Source organism: Gossypium raimondii, chromosome 13 (assembly GCF_025698545.1).
Source record: "Gossypium raimondii isolate GPD5lz chromosome 13, ASM2569854v1, whole genome shotgun sequence".
Lineage (NCBI taxonomy): Eukaryota > Viridiplantae > Streptophyta > Magnoliopsida > Malvales > Malvaceae > Gossypium > Gossypium raimondii.
In genome coordinates this window covers 33913090-33937115 of record NC_068577.1, presented here as the reverse complement: position 1 = coordinate 33937115, position 24026 = coordinate 33913090, and the positions used below count along the sequence as shown (strand labels likewise).

At 31.0% G+C, this 24026-nt stretch overlaps 2 protein-coding genes across 3 annotated transcripts; one reads left to right on the top strand and one right to left on the bottom strand.

Annotated features, from left to right (window-relative positions):
- Positions 1 to 742: 742 nt before the first annotated feature.
- LOC105784432 (uncharacterized) lies at positions 743 to 2859 on the bottom strand. Of its 2 annotated transcripts, XR_008193005.1 has the most exons (4): positions 2735 to 2859; positions 1772 to 1881; positions 906 to 1668; positions 743 to 772 (listed from the first exon to the last, which is right to left on the bottom strand). XR_008193005.1 is itself a non-coding variant. In XM_052626978.1 (3 exons), exons 1-3 carry the CDS (start codon positions 2750 to 2752, stop codon positions 1446 to 1448), a joined length of 351 nt encoding a protein of 116 aa, XP_052482938.1. In that variant the 5' UTR covers positions 2753 to 2859; the 3' UTR covers positions 755 to 1445. The 2 variants fall into 2 exon arrangements, 1 of the variants encoding a protein (XP_052482938.1); XM_052626978.1 differs by having other exon boundaries at positions 755 to 1668.
- A 19517-nt stretch (positions 2860 to 22376) lies between these two features.
- On the top strand, positions 22377 to 23776 carry LOC105781812 (bidirectional sugar transporter SWEET16). Its single transcript, XM_012606336.2, has 6 exons — positions 22377 to 22508; positions 22599 to 22635; positions 22712 to 22922; positions 23011 to 23172; positions 23251 to 23370; positions 23484 to 23776. The coding sequence occupies exons 1-6, from the start codon at positions 22475 to 22477 to the stop codon at positions 23667 to 23669; spliced, it is 750 nt and encodes a 249-aa protein (XP_012461790.1). The 5' UTR covers positions 22377 to 22474; the 3' UTR covers positions 23670 to 23776.
- Positions 23777 to 24026: the final 250 nt, after the last annotated feature.

The window sequence follows — 24026 nt, the reverse complement described above, 5'->3', positions numbered from 1 at the left end:
GCCACTATAGGTCAAGGCCTTTAGCGGCGCTTTTTTCACAAACGTCACTATAAACCAAACCTTTAGCGACGCTTTCGTAAAAACGCCACTAAAAACATAACATTTAAAAAAATCATTTTAATCACATAATATTTATTTTATGATAAATATTATATTGTGTTTTATTTTTTATTTTTTTATTTTTTAAATTTAAACTTTAAATATACTTTCAAAGATAAATAAAAATATTATTTAAATTAAAATTTCTATGAAAATTTTAACTTTAAAACTAAATATAAAAGTTAATGAATTTAGTTTTAGAATTTAAAATAATAAATTAATAACACAATTAAAATCCAAAAGTTAGAACTCAAGTTGTCGTAAATATTAAAGTAAAAATAAAATTTAGAATCAAAACTAAAATAAATAATACATATGAGAAACAGATCGACTAGTTGAACTTGCCTATGACTATACACATTGCAAGATAATAAAAATACAATGCGATCGCTACACCATCTTTGCTTTGCAAGTTTCATTGAGGGCATTCCAAACTATATCCTGCAATATAAACATGCATTATTCATAAGAAAGATAAAAGGTACAAACCACACATGTAGGAGAGGAAAAGTGAAAGAAAACAGAAATTTATCCGTAAATACAATATGCTTCAAACACAACCTAATTGTGATTCATAATAAATATTACCTCCACTCACTGAAGAGTAAGTGGATCCAAGTTCAAACGAACAAGTTTTCCAAACGTGTAAATCACGCAAACTTTCTTCCCAATGCTGAAACAATGTAGGAAGCAGTTTAAGATCAGCTTAAAGAATGTAGACTAATTTTCCCACAAATAACAGCAATCAAAGTAGGCTATGAAAATAATTTAAACTTCTGGTTTAGGAGTGACAGAGGAGTGCTTACGAGTTCTCCAAACCATTTGATCCTATCCTGTAAGCATGAATAAACAGCAAAATGTAAGTACTTCTTCACAAGAAATATCCACATCAAGGAGAACAACAGAGGGATAACAGGATGGTGAATCTGCAATAAGGAGGAAAGCAAAAACTTGCAAGCATGATATTGTACAGGATGATGAGGATTAAATAAATAAATTTATTCATCCAAAAAGAAATACGAGTAGAAGCAAGAACCAGGTAGGAGAAACAATCAAATGAGACCACATTATTCTTCCAATAAATGTTAAAAGAAATTGAAATTTGAGATCATGTGATTTAAAAAAAAAAGATCCAACGCAGGAGGGAAAAAAATAGGCTATAAAGTGAAGTGAACAAAGAAAGAAAAGGTGTCACAAGATTTACCTATCACCTATATAATCATTTACACATACCATACAATTGATTAGAAACTATAGATAATGGCATCCCAAGAACGCATTCAGCATACAAAGACTTCCCTATTCCACATAATGCCATTGAAATATAACTCTTCACTTCATAAAAACTACCATTTATTATTTCTTAATTTTAAAAGGCTTAAATGATGCAGCATGGCTACAGTGGATGTGTGTATTGATTTATATGCTGAATGACAACTTTGATTCATAATGAAACATGGCAGACTGGAAAAATATGGATAAGAGAAGTACTTATCTTGATACAAGCTAAAGACACCATTAGCATGAATAAGGGCATATGTTCTTGGATACGTAGAGAAACCTTCGCACCTGTCACAAATAAGAAATGAAAATGTCACGAACAGTGCCAGTGGGGTTCGTTTCTGAAGTTATATTCATGGGAAACAGGAGTAACTAAGAAATATGATATGACCAATTATTTCCAATGCCTGAAACTGTCACTAGCTCTGCAAGTGCAGAACCACGATCTTTCTCAGCAAACTGAATATGCATAGCTTCAATCCGGCTGTGTAATATCTTGTTCTGAAGAACATATGACAAAAGATCATATTAATAATCATATAAAATTGCATTTTTCTACTCTTGCATTAAAATAAAACTACAAAATATATTCTAGAGTAGAAAAACAAACAAGAAAAAGATAGCATCAAATACATTATTTCAATCTGAGCAAATAATAGTAGAAGGAAGACATGCTTCAACCCTTTCAAAGTTTGCTCACAGGTGTCTTGTCTAAGAAACAAGTTGTTAATAAACTATGATTAACAACTAACAACTAACATCACATGTCCAATATCAGGATGGTACCAGTTGTTAATAAATTATGATTGGAGTAGATACAAAACAAGTCCTAAAATATATGTCCCCGAAAAAGTGTCGAGGCTTTCTAAGAGACTTTCCATTGGTTTCCATACCACAAGAAATAAAATATTTGATGTAAACCTCCTTAATCTACTTCCCTACGATAACGGCATTGCATTTAGGATGACGAAAAAGAAAAGGAAATCCAATAACTACAGATCATAAGAAAAACAAATCAAGACTGCAAAAATAAAATAAAATAAAACATACCCACTATCACCTAGAACAATTACAGAAAATGTAGAAATATAACTTAGACAAAAACCTAAATGCTTCTTTCTCCTAATGATTTCCAACAACACCAAATCCAATTTCCTTTCCCAGCAGCACTGACACAATATTCTTATAATAGATGCATATGTACAAACATCATGAGAAAACCCATCTTCTTTGAATCGATTAAAAAATGAAAAAGCCTTATCAGGTTGTTCTCTCAAAGTATTCAAAGTTTCAACAACTTCAACTCTATGTAATTCAAAGACCCGGTTAACGAAATGATTCATATTTGGGGTACCAATGATTTCTTGCTCATCTGATGAATTGGATGCTAATTGGTCAAGAGCATAGTGCATCTGCGGTGAAACAAAAATAATTACAACATTCTCAATTTCAATACATTACAAACTCGTATTTCTTACTTTTTGCTTCTCAAATTAAAAAAAGAAAAGAAAAAAATTGCAATTAGATGCAATATATAAGAAATAAAATGAAAATTGTAAATCAACTTTTATAAAAAAAAACGTAACCTTCTTATAGATAAAGTACATAATACTACTTTTAATTATTAGAATTAAGTCATACTGTTTGGGGGGATTTAGGGCGCACGACGGAGATGAGAAAAAGAGGGAGTAATGAGCGGGTAACCAAAAATAATTTTTTTTGGGATTGAGCGGGATTTTAATTACCTTTTGCGGCATTTTTCACAAAAACGCCGCTATTATAAAAATAATTTCATTTTAAACAAAACAACACCAAGTATTGTATTAATAAGATTTTAAATTGGTCTCAAACTTTAAATTTTCTTTTATTCAGAATTTTAAAGTATCAGTATTGTATTAATAAGATTTTTTCATCAATTTACTAATAAACTACATATTAAATGCCAACTCAAATCGAATGTGAAATATATTTAAAACATGAATATTAATTCATAAGCACGTATGTAATTGTCGATTTAATATCTAAAAAGAAACATATCACACTTTTATTGATTTTTTTAATTTAAACATCTAATTTTGAGGTTAAAATTATCAATGTAGCAATTAAAAATGGTAAAATAATTTTGTAGTCTTTAATGTTTGTAATTTTATTAATTTGGTCTTTTCTTTAAAAGTATATAAATATTATAAAATAAAAGTTTAAAATCTTTTAAAATTCATTTTAAAATTTTAAATCATGAAAATATAAAACCTTTCAAATTTTAGAAAATATATCTTATTTACTCTTTAAATGATAATTAGAAATGTTCACTACCCATACAACCCACCTAGTCCAAAATATGGTTAGGCTTAGATGTATATTTTTAATCTTAGGCTAGTCGAACTTAACCTATTTTATCATTTAAAATAATAAAAATATAAACAGGTTATATTGACATTATTTTTAATAATTAAATTTAAATTTAAATATAAAATATTTTTTATTGCTTTTAAACAATGAAATGGGCCGGTGATTCGGGTAAAACGAGCTTGAAGTTGGAAAAGTTTTTAAAATTGGGCATTGCCATAGCTTGGTCTGGCTTGGCCCACTATTTAATTCAATATTTTAAAACCTTTGCAAAGTTTAATCTATTCAATCAATTCTTATTTGATCATGGCGGGGGCAAGGCAAAACAATCAAAAAATTGAACCGGATAAAAAAATTGAACCGAGCACTAAAAATGCTGAACCGGGATGGGATAAGATAGGGATATCCTTGGATATAGCTTATATTGATTTTGAATAACCAAATCTTCACACGATTTTGAAGAACCAAATTAATATTATCTCTTTTACAATTATATAATAAATTAATTAATATATAAATTAGAAAACACTAGTTAATCTAAACCATAAACCTAAACCCTAGCTAAAACCCTAAACCCACAAACCCTTAACACATAACCTCTAAACCTTAAACCCCAGCCTTTAAACCATAAACCCTAAACCATAATCCCTAAACTCATAATCCATAAACCTTAAAATGGTAACACCTAAACATTAAACTCTAAACCATATACCCTAAACCAAAAACCCTAAACTATAGTGATAATTAATTCAATATTTTAAAATTAGTACTATCTCTTTTACAATTATATAAGAAATTATTTAACATATAAATTAAAAAAATAAGTAATGTACCCAAAAAATTTTAAAATTATTTTCATTTTTCCATTTTTAACAAATATTTTAAATTATTTTAAATCCCTAAGCATTAGCGGCGCTTTCCAAAAAACGCCGCTAAAGACCCTAGCATTAGCGGCGCTTTCTCAAAAATGCCGCTAAAGACCCGAGCATTAGCGGCGCTTTCTCAAAAACGCCGCTAAAGACCCGAGAATTAGCGACGCTTTCTCAAAAATGCAGCTAAAGACCAGAGCATTAGCGGCGCTTTCCCAAAAACGCCGCTAAAGACCAGAGCATTAGCGGCGCTTTCCCAAAAATGCCGCTAAATCTCCGAAAGCTCAGAAAACAGTGTCGTTGGGCTTAGGTTTTTTGTGGCGCTTTCTGAAAAACGCCGCTAATGCTTATATTTAGCGGCGTTTTCCATGAAACTCCACTAATGCTCGATCTTTAGCGGCGTTTTCCAAAAAGCACCGCTAATGCTTGATCTTTAGTGGTGTTTTTTATCCAAACGCCGCTAAAAACGCCGCGAAAAGCCTATTTTGGTGTAGTGTTACCATGTACTCAATTCGACTAACCTATTTAAATATATAAGTTAGGTCTAAAACATGCATCTTCCAATTAATTAACATTACCTAAATTTATCAAGTACATTACTTGCTAACCTTAAGCTCATTTAAAAGACAAATATACATCATTATATAAGACCAAAACATGCTTATTCACATATTTCAAGCTTGCGCATGAACTCTTAATGAGCCATTTCCAAATAACCATATTTCAATATCATTACCAAGCTAAGTAATACATGTTCGGTCATTATAACACATTACCCATAACATATTTATACTTTATTGACATTCATCAATTCACATACTTATCAATATAAATATAAGCACCAAAACCGAATCATATAATCACTTATATTTTCAAATCAAACATATTTTAAATGCACCACATGAATATACGATATTTCTAAATACCTAATTATTACATAGCATAATAATTAAAATTAAACTAACATCCATATTAATCTTATTTCGAAACTCATAATTAAATATCACCTTAATATTCAACTCATGTCTCAAGATTTTAATACCTAGCTTAAACCAAAATGTTATATACATGTAACTTTAATATTTCATTCAATTGCAAGCTCAATTCATGCTCCAATATAATCAAATTCAAACATAAAAATTAGACACATCAAACATCCATTCAAAATCACATAAACTCAACTTAAACAAAATGATCATGGACAACTCATTTTTTAAACCATCTTGAACCTTTATAACCAAGATACACACAAATATATTATCAATACAACCCGAATCAAATTAACCTAAACTTCCAAAATTATAATCATTCAACTCAATTAATTATCAAATCCATACATTCCACACATATTATATATATATATCAACTCATTCACCATATTATCAACAAAACATAGCTACCGTATACTACATATAAATAAGCCATAGTGAAATTATAAAATCAAACACTTGATCAAGAATCCATAAAACAAAAACTAAACAAATACTAAAGACAAGCCATTTTTCACATGGCTATATATATACACGTCCCAAAATCAATTATTTCATCTAGACTATACATGCCATAAGCTCAAAATTCAACTTAGTAAAATACCAAAGAAAACAGTCGATTGTGTGATAGGCTTGCTGACGATCCCCGAGCATGTAACAACCTCAAAAAAGAAAAATCTATAATACAAAGACAAGTAAAAACAAAAAGTAAGCTAACTTAGCTTAGTAAGTCATTAGCAAAAACACATATATATTTGAATCATTTAAATCCTTAGGTAAATTTTTATTAAAATCGAATATGCATTATACAACATCACCAAAACATTCATTAATCTCAAGACATTTTAGTCATAACTAATTAACATTATATACTTCCAAACTTATACTTATCATTAGCATAAGGTCAAATATACTTACCTTATACATATGCACGCATAAGTATCTTTTTGTTATAAATAATCGACCAATGTTCTTACCTAATCATCAAATAAAAATGACATATCACATACCTGATTATTATAACTTGGCAATCCCATTTGATATCACATAGAAATAGATCTTACTAAGCACATATCTTGAAATGATACACCAAGACGAAGCTCGCTAGGCTCAAGCTTTGATTCAAGACATCGGCATGAAGCCTGCTAGACATAAAGTCTAAAATATTTCACCGGCATTAAGCTTGCTAGGCACAGAGCCTGAATATCTCGAATACAAAGTTGATCTCTCACATAATTCTTTATAAGAAATTTCTAAATATTCTTTAAGATTTGTATAAAGCTTCTCAAACATTGTATCTCAACAAAAATCGAATTCATACACATATTTGTAGCAAGCGTACATTCGACTAACAGATATATAACTCATATACATTCAACTTATGAAACTCAACACATATATTCGGCTATATATATAATTTATACAATTTTTTTCAACTTATAGAACTCAAAACATACATTGACTAACACATATATATATATGCAATTCATACATTTTATTTTAACTTATAGAATTTAAAACACATATATACATAATCGGCTAACATTTATATACAACTCATACCATTATATTTTTGCTTATAGAACATATATATATATATACTAATTTAATGATGTGTATTTGCTATTAGACTTACCTCGGACGGTGAAAATCTGAATAGGGCGGTTAATCGATGATTTTGGTTTTTCCTCGATCCAGCTCTGATTTCTTTTGTTCTTGATATAAATATATTCAAAATAAAATATTTTAAATATTATTCCATTCAATTTGGTCCAAAAACACATAAATAGGAAAATTACCATTTTGCCCCTGACATTTTACACTTTTTGCAATTTAGTCCCTATTGCATAAAACACAAAATACACAAAATTTACACACACTATGCTAGGGCCGATTGTTCCTTGTCTTTATACAAGTCCACACATTTCATTTATTTCACATTTTAACGCCTCAAAACATTATTTTTGCAATTTAACCCTATTTACTCAATTTCATCAAAAATTCCAACACAAAACATATTAATCTAAAACATATCTTTCATTATTCATCATCAAACATCACATAACACAAATGTTCATCAATGGAACAACTCAAAATATTCATAAAAATCAAAAATTCAAACATGGGTCGGATTGTATTCGAAGCAACGATCTCAAAAACGTAAAAAATATCAAAAATCGAAGCAATTTCATACCTTAATCAAGCTAGTAAAGTGCTGAACCCTAATAAGCTTTAATGGTTTTCTTCTTTGTTGATTTCAGGTAAGGAAGATGATGAAATGGCCATTTTTTTATGTTTTAGTTTAACATATATTATTTATTTGTTGTTTTACTTATTTAACCTTTATTAATTTATTTAATAAACATATAATATAAGGGTAATGTTGACTATTGCCACCCACTATCTTAGTTTTGGTCTTATTGCACCTTTAAATCTCCCATTTTAAAAGACAACAACAATTAGGTGCTTTTAGATCTGACCCCTAAATTTTCATTTTACGCGATTAAGTCATTTTATTTAATCGGTCATTCAAACGATAAAATTTAAACACGAAAATTTCACACAATCAAATTCACACATGATAAACACACAAAATAATATTAAAATATTTTTTCGACTCAGATTTGTGGTCCCACAACACACAAAATAATATTAAAATATTTTTTCGACTCGGATTTGCCTGTGTGTGGCACATGACAGTGTGGTAGACCGTGTACACCTAAATGTACCTTAAAACTCAAATTTACCATTTTTTACTTACTTGGGCACTAAGCAACTCAATTACTAGCCATCTAACCTATTCAAAACATGATTAAGCATGCTTAAAATGATCCAAAACAATCCATTTTAAGTGTCTAACCAATGTACCCTCTTTGGTACCACATTTTATATCATCAATACACTAGCAAAGCAATCAACCATTCAGGCTTTCTTTCATACCAATTTTGCTATAATTGAACTAATATTTAGCTACTTAGGCTACCAAAATTTTAAGCTAAACACATACCAAACTATAAGATAGGCTAACATACCAACATAGCCTCACCACAACCATATATACAATTAACCATCATATTACTAGCAAACCAAAATATCAACAAAAGACTCTCTAGGTACATGCCATTACAAAATAAGATATCACCACACTTGAGCTCGGGATTTGTTGATTGATGCTGAGTCAGAAATAAGTCAAAAAGTACCTAGCCTGCGCACGGAAAACAAAATCGCACGCTGAGTATAACTCTGTGGTATTTCTATAATTCGAACAATTTAACTTAATACGAGTAATCAAAATGTGTGAATGCAACAAAGAATATTATGCACTTATGTTTCAAATCAATATTACAAATTTTCTCATTCTTTATTACATCCTCTAAATTCCACATGTTCAAGTATTATATATCAAAGGCATTTCATATAGCATTTGAATATTTTAACTCATGCAATGGCATGATTCATCTCTTTGATCAATACTTGAATTCATATCAAGTTTCACATTTCATTTCATCATTTCATATTACCTTTCTCATCTCATATTCATTTCTCATCTTTTCCATTTCAATATCAATCACATAAATCATTATTTAATTTCCCTTATTAACACGACTCGGACTCGTACGGATAGACGGATCCAACCAACACACCAGTTTGGCACCTAGTGCCCCATCGAATAAATCTGAAGTAATAACCGCACCCAACACTATACACATTAACACCCAGTGTCTCATCAGTTAAACCAAAGCAAATTGGCACCCAGTGCCTCATCGACTCAAGGTCAAAGAAATCCCTGAACTCTTCCTATCCTATGGCATGCCATCTATATCCGGCTCAGTCCGATACAGTTAATAGGGTTTCATTTCACTTTTCAATGCAACCAATTCTCTCAATTTCACATATATACACATTATCACATACAATCAATTCAATATTCATATAATTAATATATTTCATAATACACAAAATCAATCCCTTCCAAATCCACTATGAATTTAATTCAATCCCAAAGTACCACAGTACTCACCTCAAATGCTTACACTATGCAAACAATTAAATATGCAACAATCTACTATTTAATTCGGATTATAGAAACAAAAATCGTAAATTTTGAGCTATTTGACGTTGATTTTATCCTTCCCCTTTTTACTCGAGGATTCCGATACGAGGTCTACTACAGAATAAGACAATTGAAATACATTAATATTACACAATTCAATTTCACACTAAATTTCAAATTTCACACTATATTTTGCTTATTTTTCAATTGAGTCCCTAAATCGAGACTAGTTTTTAACCTTTACATTTAATTTTATATTTTTATACTAATTTCACTCTAAACTAAATTTAGCTCTCTTTTTCAATTTCACCCCTTAATTTTTAATTTTTTCAATTTAGTCCCTATTGCTCAAATCAACAATTTATTCCACAATTTAGCCTTTCTCCATTTCTAACTTAAAAATCTATCTATTTAATCCCTAATACTTAAACTATTCAACAATGTCAACATCTAAAATCTTGAAAAATACTAAAAATTACAACATAGGTCGAGTAGCCCTAGGTACCGAGATTCCAAAAATATGAAAATTATAAGAAAAGGACTAAACTGCACTAACCAATTTGATTTTGAACCCTAAGGTCCCTAGTGCCATCTGTGTTCTCCTTTTCTTTTCTTTTCTTTCTTTTTTTTTTAATTTTTGCATGCAATTATGTTTCCATCTTCTTTATTCTTTCTTTTATTATATTTTCATTTTATTATTATAACATATATAATATACATAATAAGTTAACATATATAAATATATTATATATACATATCATAAATTTTTCATTATGACCACCCACTTCAATTGAAACAAAGGTATAATTGCTTCCTTAGTCTCTTTAATTTATTTCAATCTATAATTCAACTTTTAACTTTAACGTGATTTAGTCCCTGTGCCTTAACAACTCCTAATTTCACAAAATTTACTAATCCAAAAATTAATTCGTCTATAATATGACTCCGTAAATATTTTTTTAGTTTACGAAAATGGAGTCCCAGAAATATACTTTCCAACACCCTTGACTATCGGGTCGTTACACAAATTGGACAATAAAGCAGATGCTGTAATTCTTGTATACTACAGCTCATTCTCGAATGCCTATAGAATCTACTTGCCAGACCACAACAAATTCATAATCAACAAAGATGTACAATTCCATGATTCAGATAGCTGAAGTTGGTATGTTGACAAAAAGACTGAGTTTCATGAGGAAGATGATGAACCTATTCGAGGAACCCGATCGCTTTCTGACATCTATCAAAGGTGTAATGTTGCTGTGATGGAGCCTACAATGTATGAAAAGCTGCAAATGATAAAAAATGGTTGGCTACAATGTAGGAAGAGCTTAGGATGATTGAAAAGAATTAAAAATGGGAATTGGTGGACAGACCAAATCACAAGAATTTTATAAGAGTGAAATGGGTTTATAGAACCAAACTCAATCCTGATGGTTCTGTAAACAAGTACAAGACGAGGCTGGTCGTCAAAGGGTATGCTCAAATGTTTGGGGTAGATTTTTCAAAAACTTTTGCTCCGATTGCCAGGATGGATACTGTACAAATGTTATTAACCCTTTCTGCACAAAAAGGTTGGCTTGTACATGACATGGATGTCAAATCAACATTTTTTAATGGGTACGTGGAGGAAGAAATATTCATTAAACAACCAAAAAGGATTTATTATTCAAGGAAAAGAAGTAAAGGTGTATCGGTTGAGAAAGACATTGTATGATTTAAAACAGGCGTGAAGATCTTGGTGCAGCAGAATTGATGCATATTTGTTTGACTTAGGTTTTGAAAAATGCCTAAGTGAATTTACTTTGTATATCAAGAAAAATGGTGATGAATTACTTGTGGTGTCTCTTTATGTTGATGACTACTTGTAACAGGAAGTAGACTGGAGCCAATAGACAAGTTCAAAGAAAAGATGAAAGAGGTATTTGAAATGACAGATCTTGGAGAAATGACATTTTTTCTTGGTATGCAGGTACGACAAAAGCAAAATGAAAATTTTGTGTGCCGGTAAAAATATGCAAAATAAGTCCTCAACAAATTTAACATGGAAGCTTCCATGCTGACTGCAACTCCAATGAATCAAAAAGAAAAGTTTCCAAAAGAATATGGAGCTAAAAAATTTTATGACAAACTATATAGAAGTTTAATTGGTTGTTTGATGTATTTAATAGTAATCATGCCATACATCATGCGTGTTGTGAGTTTGTTATCAAGATACATGAATTCTGCTAGTGAAATTCATTTTCAAGTAGCAAAAGGAATTCTGAGATATGTAAAAGGCACAATTGATTATCCCATAAAGGTCAGTCAAGTTGAAAATTTCAATCTCCATGGTTATTCGGATAGCGATTGGGCTTGATGCACTGATGATATGTGTATCACTTCATGTTACTGTTTTAGTCTTAGTTCTAGAATTTTCTTCTTGGTGTTCAAAAAAACAAGAAATTATTGCACAATCCACAACAAAAGCAGAATATATGGTAGCTATTGCTGGTGTAAATTAAGCACTCTGGATTAGAAAACTTTTACCAGATTTGCATCTAGAGCAAGAGGAAAGCAAACAGATATTTGTGGACAACCAAGCTGCAATATCAGTAGCTAATAACTTGGTGTTTCATGGCAGAAGTAAACACTTCAAAATAAAATTCTACTTTCTTCATGATGTTCAAAAGGAAGGAGAAGTGCAGTTGGTTTATTGTAGTACAAAAAATCAATACACTGACATTTTCAAAAAAGCATTGCCTAAAGCCATACTCAAGTTCTTAAGACAAAAGCTTGGATTTTGCAGCTCCAACATCAAGGAGTGTTAACTTTTATGATTTTTGAAGCTGCACTGTAACACCCCAAACTCGACCCATACATTATGGCTAGATCTAGCGATGTCACATGATAGAGTGTTTGAAAACCGTGTCATCGCGTTAAAACCATTTCCATTGAATTCTTTATCTTAATATCTTATTAGTTCCAAAATTGTGTTGCTCATTTAATCGATAGTTTCAAAATTTTATTTGTTTGCGGAAGCTTTTAAAACAGATTACACAAACGTGCGTTTAGGAAAAACATTTGTTTCTTTTGAAAATTGAGGTTTCTTACTACTAGCAATTGTAATCCATAAGGTAAAGATAATTAAAACCCAAAACCAAAGTCCAAAAGTCCAATTACAACCCAAAAACTTAGCCAGTAAAAATAGAATAAAAATAAAACCAATTATCATAAATATGGGTTAAAAACCATAAAAGTCCAAAACCGAGGTCACCGCTGAGTCCTCCGCCGCTCCGATCCGTCTAGATCTAGGGATTACCTATACAGATTAAACAGAGAAAGGGTGAGTTTTCGCACACTCAGTGTGTAATCCCCAATGAAAACATGTATACAGATAATCAACAGAATTCAGTTAGATACAGTCTGGGGCCTGTGCCCATCACAGAATCTGTTTGGGACTTATCCCATTCTGATACAGTCTCGAAAATATATTAGGGCATTGGCCCATATCAAATACAAAATGTCGATACAATAAATCAGAACCATACCCTCTAGCCTCTACACACCATCTCCGTCCAACCCTACACACCATGTGGGGATTAAATCAACTCACCCATCCCTACACACCATGCTGTACCGAATTGTGGCACATAATCAGAAGGTTGCAGCTAAGCTGCCAGATAACAAGCTTAATAGCCTTTCAGACACTTCCTCCAAATATCATTAACCCACCCTGAAGCAATGCAACATACAAAATATGTCATGTCATTATGTAATTAATAGTACATACATTTAGATATCATAAGTCATGCTTGGTATAGAAATTAGACAAACAAATCACACATATAGGGGTCTAAGTAAAGCTTACCAACCCTACAATAGGTCCACAGTCGACTTGGGCGACCTGTGCAACCTCACAGAACTTTTTAAAAAAATGGGATCACACACCCATGTGGGCCACTCGACCCAAATTGGCCTTCGCCACGTGACCCATTTTTAATGTAACTCGTGTTAGTTAATTATTCATATATGTTTTCACTATTTACTTATATGTTCCTTCAAAGTTGTCTACTTGAGTTACTATTACTAAATTATTTATATCTTGAGGTACAGAATTTCTAATTAAGATATGCTTGATTTCTTTGAAGCTAGACTCAAATACCTTTCTACCATAAAATTTTCAGAATTTTTGGTTCATCCAATAAGTACAGTAAAATCTTCAAACTTACCCTTGTTCTGATATCTAACAGCTTCGTCCCTTCTTTGCTAAATATTAATTATCTCTTAGTAAAAAATTTGGATGATGTTTCCATTTGTTTCTATTTAAAATAAACTCATTATTAAACATGTAAATTTTAACCCCTAATTATTTTTCTCCAATTTTTGATGATTTTCCAAAGTCAGAATAGGGGAACCTGAATTCATTCTGACCTTGTCTCACAAAGTTTATTATACCTCACAATTTACAATTCCATTACTTACATTATTTCTTCTATGAGAAACTAGACTCAATAAGCTTTAATTCCATTTTGTTCATCCTCTAATTTGATTTCCACAATTTATGGAAATTTTTCAAAGTTAGTCTACTATTGCTATCCAAACAGGAAGCAATTTTGGCTTTTTGTCGTATCCCTTTTTTTTCGTTTCGGGTACACACCTAATTTTGTTTGATGCTAAAACAGTCCTCGAGCAGTCCAAGGCCTATAATCAAGATACTCAACATCAATTTAACGGATTTACAAGCGAACTGACAACCAAGAACGAACAGAAACCCAACTTACCACCGACAATAACCCTCCGTTTAACTATTGTTAAGACGAGAACATTGAATTCACCAATCCGAGCCTCCCCCTACACCCAAATTGCAGAGAAAAAACATTACCACTTCAGTCGCTAAGAGATTCATGACAAAAACGAAGAGAAACACTTACCAAAACTAAGCGAGCACTAATCACGTATGAAAACAAAGGAAAATAAATGGATTAGGGAAAAAACAAGAAGAAGAAAAAGAAGAGAAAGATGGAAAAACTCAGAGAATTTTGGTAAGAGGAGAGGGAGAAGAATAGACGGCAGAATTTTTTTGGAAAAGAGAGTCAAAATTCGGTTATGGGAAAAAAACTAAATAAAATCCCGATAACCCCCAAAATCCCTTAATCTTCTCCCCTAATTCCCACTACACATCCACTACTCAGAATCCCCCTATTACACAACTCTATCCCGAAACCTGAGCAAAAAAAAATACCATTGCCTGCATAGGGATTCAAACACAAAGCCTCCACCATAATAACACACCATTTAACCACCATACTAGTTCTGATATATATTTTTTCTTTTTTCTTTTTTCTTTTTTCTTTTTTCTTTTTTTCTTTTTTTTCCTTTGATTGATATTTTTTAAAAACAAAATAAAATTTAGCAAATCAAATAAAGAAACATAGTTAGAAAACTAACCAAATCAAATCTCAACAAAAAAGGAGTCAATAAAAAGGATAATTTTACATCATATATATGAGTTATGGGTTAATAAGAATGGGTTAGAAAAAAATGTTAGGATCAATGGGGTTCACTAGGGGTTAACACAACAATTCAGGTGGTCAAAGGTTAAATGGGTTAAATCTTAAGTGTCTGTATCATCTCAGTATATCAAATCAATAATGTGGTCTCGACATGCATAATCAAAGCAAGTTCCAGAATAACAAATCAAGTCGACACACTCTCAACCAAAAATAAAATGAAGTACGAAATAAAATATAGCTCACAAAAAATTATGGTTTTGATGTCAAACTTGCAAATTTAACAATTCAAAATAATTTTTTTAATCCAAGGAAATAACCTAAAATATTTATTTACGGAAAAGAACTTATCATGCTTGTCTCTCTCGTGCCTTAAAGTATAAATCAATCAATGAACAAATATCCACAAATAAATCCAAAACAACATCAATAAAAATTCTAAATAGAAAAAATTCACTCTAATGGAGGGTATGAGAAAATTACTTACACACAAAAAATAATTTAGGGATTTTATCACAAACATATAAACAATCTCCCCACACTTAAGATGTACATTGTCCTCAATGTACAAACAAATATAAGCATAAAATAAGCACAATATCAAAAGAGAGGGAGAGAACTAAAATCGTAGTCGAATAGTAGATAAATCTAAATAATAAAAAAACAAAAATAAATGAAATCAGCCGACAAAACACATGTTTCCAAAATTTGGATGAAATCGCCAGAATAATGAAAACCGGAATCGTAGGCGAATCTAAATGAAGCATATGTTTTCGAACGAACTAGTAAGAAAATAGACAAAAATAAGTAAGAAGATAAAGAAATAACAAAGTAGAAAAATAGCCAACAAAATAATAAAAGTATAGTGCAGAATAAATTAAAAACAAAAAATTAAAATTAAAAACAAAAAAAGTAAAAGCAAAAGCAAAAACAAAAACAAAAACAAAACAAAAACAAAATAAAATAAAAATAAATAAAATATAAAATTAAATGAAATCACTTTGGTTAAGGTAGGAAGAAAACAAAAGAAAAAAAATCAAAAGAAAAAAACCTAGCTTTGAAAAGGAGACATGGCCATGTGCCATGCCATGTGAGCCACATGGCCGTGTGGCCTGGCATTGTACGCCACACGGCTGTGTGGACAAGCAGTGTGAAATCACCTAAATCGTTTGTGATTCAAAAATTTGAAAAAATTAAGAGGCCGTGTGTCCAGACCATTTGTCACACATGGCCGAGTACGATGCTCCTTCGCTTCTCCCACGCCCGTGTGCAAGCCCGTGTGAGTCATACGGTCTACCATATGCCCGTGTTTCTAGGTCGTGTGTCCAACACGCCCGTGTGCCCAAGCTGTGTAATTCTCTGTGCCTGTGTGGGTCAAATTAAAATTGAAAAAAATTAGCTCCAGTATGCACACGTCCGTGTGGATCACCCTAAACTATGTGGATCACTTTTTTTTAAAAAAAAAATTTAAGTTAATAAAAATGAATGTACTAAATTTTTTCAGATTTTGTTTATTTTTTTATTTTTTTATTTTTTTAAAAAATGAAAGTAAAATAAATAAATAAATAATAAAAACACTCAGGTTGCCTCTCGAGAAGCACTTATTTAAAGTCTAAGCTCGACTTCCCCTTTTAAACTCACAATTAAGGTAGATCTTGGAGCCGAAGCTCCTCTCTCTTGTTATCAGTTTTAACACCAAAATAAGGTTTGAGACAAGTACTGTTTACATTGAACGTGCAAAATTCAATATGTGTTACCTCAATTGTACCATATGGAAATACGGTTTTTACCACACATGGGTTGGACCCTCTTGACTTAATTTTTGAAGGAAAAATTTGTGGATCTGATTCGTCTAACAGTACTTTGTCCCAAACTTTGAATTGGTTCATCATCTTCACATGCACATCATGGTAATGCTTTGTTTCTTCATTCATCTAGTTTGTCGAGCTACACCATTCGCTCTTCACTTGTTCCTTGAGTACTATCACTTTGAATAAAATATGGTTCCAACAAGTTTTCATGAGGGGTTTCCTGCAAAGAACGTTGAGCCACATGATTACTAACATTAACATAACAATTAGTATCATCTTGCTCACTAGGTACTCTTATAAAATCACGTGCTTGAAAAGTAATTTTTTCATCACCTACACGAAGCTCAAGTTCACCAGTACCCATATCAATAATAGTTCTAGTAGTACCTAAGATCATAGGTACCTCAATATCCTCATCCATGTCCAATACAAAAAACTCAACAGGGAATATAGATTTATCAACTTTCATGAGTGCATCCTCAATAATACCCCTAGGACATCTAATTGATATATCTGCTAATTAAGAACTCATCCTAATGGGTTTGGGTTCCCCAAGACCAAGTTGTTTAAACATCTTATAAGGCATACATTTATACTAACTCCCAAATCAGCCAAAGAGCTTTCAACATTTAAACTATCAATAAAACAAAGAATAGTAAAACTCCCTGGATCTTTAAGTTTGTTGGGTACTTTGTTTTGGAGAATGGTCGAGCAAACTGCATTGAGCTCCACAGTCGACAAGTCGTCTAACTTCCTTTTCTTTGTTAACAGCTCTTTTAAAAATTTTATATAATTTGGCATCTCCGAAAGGGCTTCAACAAACAGAAAGTTAATGTGCAATTTTTTTAACAGTTTAAGAAATTTACCATATTATGTGGCCTCTCTGTAATGTTGTTGGATAAGGGATTCGTGGTTTGTATTCTCTGACCATCAGTTCATGCTCTTCCTTACTTTCCTCAGCTTCATCCCTTTTCACAACAACTTCTAGCTTCGGTTTCTATTCAGGCTCAACTAACCCTTCCACACTTTGAACAGTGATTGTGTGGACTTGCTCATTTGGGTTAGTTTTAGTGTTGCTAGGTAAGCTACATTGTGGTCTTTCCGAAACAAGTTTGACAAGCTGTTTAATTTGATTTTGAAGCCCTTGAATCGATGCTTGCTAATTTTTCAAAGTTGCCTTAATGTTTTGAAATCTAGTTTCAGAAACCGAAATAAATTTGGCAAGCATCTCATCAAGATTCAATTTCTTCTCTTACTGATATGGTTGATGAAAACACAAAGAGGGTTTGTGATCCTAGATTTCCTTGACCACTCTAAGAGAAATTTGGATGGTTCCTCCAACCTGTATTATAGTTATTGTTATAGGGTTATTTTGAGGTCTAGAATTGTTACCCATAAAATTGACTTGCTCATATTCCATACTAGAACCCAATTCAACCACCATTTTGCCTTGCTCTTTAAAGAGAATGAGAATAACCATAAGCGTATGGTATTATCAAAAACACCATTTATCTTGAATGTGTCGCAAATCTCTAGAAAGTTAGCTAAATGAGTATTCGAATCTTCATCTTGTAAACCATCAAACTAAACATACTACTGTACCATCTGAATTGTGTTTAGCTTCAGCTTGAAATTGTTTTCAGCAATTTTCGGTCTCACAATACTCAATTCAGTCCCAATCAAAGTAGGCTTAGTATAATCATACATAGTACGAGGAGTAGGATCTGCAAGAGGTAGCTAATTATTTTGATTATCACCTATCTCCACGGTAATATCCTTTTTATCTTTCATTGTCTACTATATTCTATTAGCTTTGACTTGCTTCTCTAATCTCTTTACAATTTTTACGAGCAGTCTTTTCAATCTCACTATCAAAAAGTGATGGATACAACAAGTTTCCTCTAGTCATAAACCAAAAGAATCTGCCAGAAGCAAACAAATGAAAAATTAAATTAAAAACAAAAATATTAAATAAAAATAAAAATGGCTAAATTAATATAAATAAAGTTTTCCTAATATTTTATCCCCGATAGCGGAGCCAAAAACTTGATGCAAGTCGTAAACCAACTAAAAATTCGACAAAGGCAAGTGCACCTATCAATTAATAGTATAGCTACAGTGAGTAAAGATATTGTTCTCACAAGGACTAAAAATACTAATATTTACTATCTTTCTATTATTTAACTAACAAATTGGATAAATTGATTAAAACTAAAATTAAGTAAATTAATTAAATAAAAAAAAACACGAAAAAGAACGAATCAGGAGAACAAACGATTAACAACCAAAAAGCTAAACAATAGGTAGGAAAGAATCCACCTAGATTTCATCTGTCATTATCAATCTAAATTAAACAATTTTTTCACTTAGTATCTTGATCCATAGAAATCTCTAGATTATGCTAATATATGTTTCGATAGTAAGAGTAACTAACTCTAGATTGATTAATTGAAATTTCTTTCTAATTAAAACCCCTATTATCGCATTAACTCGATCTATGGATCCCTCTATTAGATTTGACTCTAATCAGGTAGATTTATGTCGTCCTATTTCTAGGATTGCATGCAACTCCACTCAATTATGTTAGATCTACTCTTAAACAGGGTATATTCCTCCTCTGATTCAAGCACATCAAACATGGATTAATAGTTTAGAAATATTAAACCAAGAATTAATCACACATAATTGAGAACAAGATCCAAGTATATATTCGTAAAAATAGAAATCAAATAATAGAATCCATCCTAGGGTTTATCTCCCTAGTTATTTAGAAAATTAGTTCATAATCACAAATAAAAACATCTCAAAGATCGTATAAGCATAAGAAACAAGAAAACCCATAATAAACTTCAAAGAAATCAAAAGGAGATATTCAATCTTGATGGAGATCTGCTTTAGAGTAGGCTTTAATGGCATTTTTTGAGTTGTTTTCTTAAATATTCTATAACGACTTACTCCTATCTTCTTATATTTGGTATATGTAGGTCTTAGAATGCCCAAAAACCTAAAAATTGTGTTTTCCCACATGTTTGGAGTGTAATTCGTGAAATCCATTGGCACATGGCTGTACGGTAGCCTATGTGACTCACACGTCGTGTGCCCAGCTCGTGTGGGAGGGTCTAGCCCGTGTGGCTCCTGAAACTTGCTCCAGTTTTTCGATTTTCGCTCCTTTTGCTCCCAAATACTTTCCTAAGTATAGAAACATGAATTTAAATGATTAGAAGCATAAAATTCACCATTTTAAATCGAATAATCATCTAAAAACGCATTAAGAATGAGGCTAAAACATATTACTTTTAACATTTATCATGGGCTCATCATTTTTGTTCTATGACTAGCACATATCAATATCGGACTATTTTGATGTAGGGATTTTTGGTATCTCTAACTTATTTGGAAGACAAGAATAGATTTATTGAGTCTTGGTGAATCTTCTATGACTTTTTTTTTTTCCTTTTTAGTGTATGAATAAGAAAATAAAAAAGATGCTGCAGATTTGAGTAGAAAAAAAAAAGTTGAGCCCTTTCCACTGCTTTTGCTTTTACCTTTCTCACTTCATCTCAAAATTATTCAAAGAAGGCTAAATTAGATATTAAAGAAGAACACAAAAATTTCTGATAAGTCTCACTAGAGATGACACTATAAACTTGGGGTATAAAAATTAGACAGAACAAAAGTACAGATATTAAATTGGACAAATTGAAACTATACCACATTAATAATTTTATTAAAGTACAAAATAAATCTAGCTATAATCTCTTATTTTAATAATGAATCTAGCCATAATCTCTTATTTTAATAATATTCATTTGATTAAACAATTTCTAGTACACAACTATATAACATGAATGCAAAATGAGAAAATTGATTAAAATAAAAATATTAAACAAATACAAAAACACGTAAATGTACACCTAAAATGACTTATAAACTTTCACAAATTTTATATTAATCTTTTCCTTTTCCGTATTTCTTTTCTTCTCCTTGTATAATATAGGTTTAAGGGTGTAAAAAGTTCTCAAACATTTTTAAAAAAGCAATTAAGTCCCTATTTTTTTTTACACTCAATTGAGCACTTGAACTTTCAAAATACATTAAAAGGCCCTCAAACTACTTCAAACAAAATAATTAAGCCCTGCTTTTTTCACTCAATTGAGTACTTGAAGTTTTAAAATACATCAAAAGACCCTCAAAATAAATTTTAAAAAAAGTAATTAAGCCCTTGCTCTTATTAAAAATTAGAAAAAATCATAAAAAATCATAAATTTTAGAAAATTATTAAATTTTATTAAAATTTAAAAATTTAAAATTTACTAAAATTAGAAATTTTTATAAAAATCTTTAAAAATGAAAAAATTTGTAAAATTTTATAAAAATCATAAAAAAATAAATGACCTTAGTTTCTTTCAATTAAATTCATCACGTGTTACGACACGAGTGACATGTGGTGAAAATGATAAAAATAAAAATCAATAAGAGTTATAGAAAAATTATAAAATGTTTCTTTTGGTACGATAATTTTATAATTTTTTACTGAAATTTATATTTCTTTACATTTTGTATAATTTTCTTATGACTTTATAAAATTTTATATTTTTTACGATTTTTATATCTTTTCAATTTTTATAAATTTTTAAGATTTATTTTTAGTAAAATTTAATAATATTTATAGCTTTTAATTTTTATAATTTTAATAAAAGAAGGGCTTAATTGTTTTTTTTTTAAGTTTGAGGGTCTTTTTGATGCATTTTGAAAGTTCAAGTACCCAAGTGAGTGCAAAAAAAAAGTAGGGGCTTAATTGACTTTTTTTAAAAGATTTGAGGGCCTTTTTGATGCATTTTGAAAGTTTAAATACCCAAATAAATAAATAAATAAGAGGAGCTTAATTTTATTATTTAAAAATTTTGATATATATTTATCATAAAAAAAATTACCTTACAGATTTTCTTTTTGATCACTTTTTATCAAACTCTATATCTTATTTGATTTCTAGGCTTAGTTGTCCAGTAGAGCTAAAGCACCCCCAACAATTGAATTGGAGAAAACCTCATGGCTAAACTCATAAATTTATTATGATTTATTTAAAATCAGATCTCATCTATTATAATTAACTTGATCTGAAAACATTTTCTGTTTGTTTGCTTTATTTATAAGCATCTAATTATTATTTTTTTAAATGAGGCAAAAAAAGAAAATTAATATTTACAAAAAAGTGGGGATGCCCAAAAGGTTCCAAGTTCATCCGTATAGTCAACTTAATATATGAAATTATGTAAAGGACAAAAGATTTAGGTTGCTTGCAAGGCATTCCAGTTATGGATCAGTAAAATTAAAATTTTAATACACCCTTAACATTCTCAACTATTATTATTACTATAATATATATGGCACATGATTCCTGTCTTGTATTAAATAAATGTCAGAATAGGGAACAGACAGCAATTTATTTTTTAAGTAATCCTGGGATAATTTTACTAAATAGCAATTCCATCCTCCTTTGTCTTTTTTCATAACAAAGCGGCCTTTTACCAACATGACAAGCTTGAGTTTCTTGGTTGGAGTAGTAGGTAAAAGCATTAATTAGATTATGTTATTGCAAATTCCAATGGGATTTACAAAAATCTAATTACCTTCTATTGTTTGTGTTAATGAATCAGGCAACATCATCTCAGTCTTACTCTTTCTTTCTCCATTGTAAGTATATGTATAAATGATTCTAAGCCATTTCCACTTCAATTAGTAAATGCATTTCATGTGATTGGAATTGCAGGGGCACTTTCTGCAGAATAGTGAGGCACCGGTCAACTGAAGAATTTGAGAGCTTTCCTTACATCTGCACCCTCTTGAATTCAGCCTTATGGACTTACTACGGTGTTACAAAGCCTGGAAGTCTCCTCGTAGCCACTGTAAATGGATTCGGAATAGTGGTCGAGTTGATTTATGTAGCTTTGTTCCTTATTTTTGCACCTCCAAGAATCAGGGTATCAATCATCAACTATCAACTCAACATTGCAGTCCTCAAAATATATTCAATTTAGTGATTTCCGTGCTATGGTTTGTGTGTTTTAGGCTAAAACTGGGATACTATTTGGAGTTTTTGATGTGGGATTTGTAGCAGCAACAGTTTTGGGCACTCAACTGATTCTGGATGGAGAAATGAGGATTGATGTGATAGGTTTTCTGTGTGTAGGCCTTAATATTCTCATGTATGGCTCACCTTTAGCAGCAATGGTAAGATCACCTTAATATTAGTTTGAAATCATATCGTATCGGAGTGATGCTAATCATTAAACATGAAACATTGTGCAGAGAACAGTGGTGACAAGTAAAAGCGTGGAGTTCATGCCTTTCCTTCTCTCGTTTTTCGTCTTCTTAAACGGAGCCATATGGACTTTGTATGCTGTGCTCGTCAAAGATTACTTCCTTGGAGTAAGTTGTAATAATATCTGAGATTAGGGCAAGAATTTAGGCCTGTGTTCATGGGAATTTCACATATCCTGCATTCGAATAACACAAATAAGAAGGTAGTGTTATGGTTGCAGGTACCAAATGGGATAGGGTTTGTGCTTGGAATAGCTCAGCTACTGTTATACGCAATTTATAGCAGGGAGCATAATAACAAGTCATCAAAAACATCATCAGATGAGTTGGAGAATGGATGGCAAATCAGGGAACCCTTTGTTTCATCTTCAACTTCAACCAACATGGATGAAAAGAATCATGTGTAGTGTAGAGAATTATTTACTCTCTTCTAGTTTCATATACGTACACCCACATATTGTACTCTGATTCTGGGATACAACACTCATTGATTCATTCCTATATGTTCTTTTAAGGTTGTGCTTCTTGAGACAGCTTGCTTATACGGTCTTTTTTAAGTCTTACATTTCTTTACTTCTTGCATGATCAATATAAGAACAGAGCATGCTGCTAACAACATTTTGCAACTCACTGAAGCCAAAGTAATCTCCTTGCATAAAAAACGAACAACAATTCAAAGTATAAACCAGTGCAAAACATCGAAACATAATGACAAATCTCCAATATTGAGCCGTACCAATATCAATAAATCCTTTTAAAACATA

Bases quoted from the DNA above. Each gene is read 5' to 3' on its own strand.
- LOC105784432 (XM_052626978.1), bottom strand. The intron at 1,669-1,771 runs GTCATATCATAT...TATTTGTGACAG, and splicing joins TCAGGCATTGGAAATAATTG to GTGCGAAGGTTTCTCTACGT.
- LOC105781812 (XM_012606336.2), top strand. From the start codon at position 22,475: ATGACAAGCTTGAGTTTCTTGGTTGGAGTAGTAG. The intron at 22,509-22,598 runs GTAAAAGCATTA...TTAATGAATCAG, and splicing joins TTTCTTGGTTGGAGTAGTAG to GCAACATCATCTCAGTCTTA. The intron at 22,923-23,010 runs GTATCAATCATC...TGTGTGTTTTAG, and splicing joins TTGCACCTCCAAGAATCAGG to GCTAAAACTGGGATACTATT.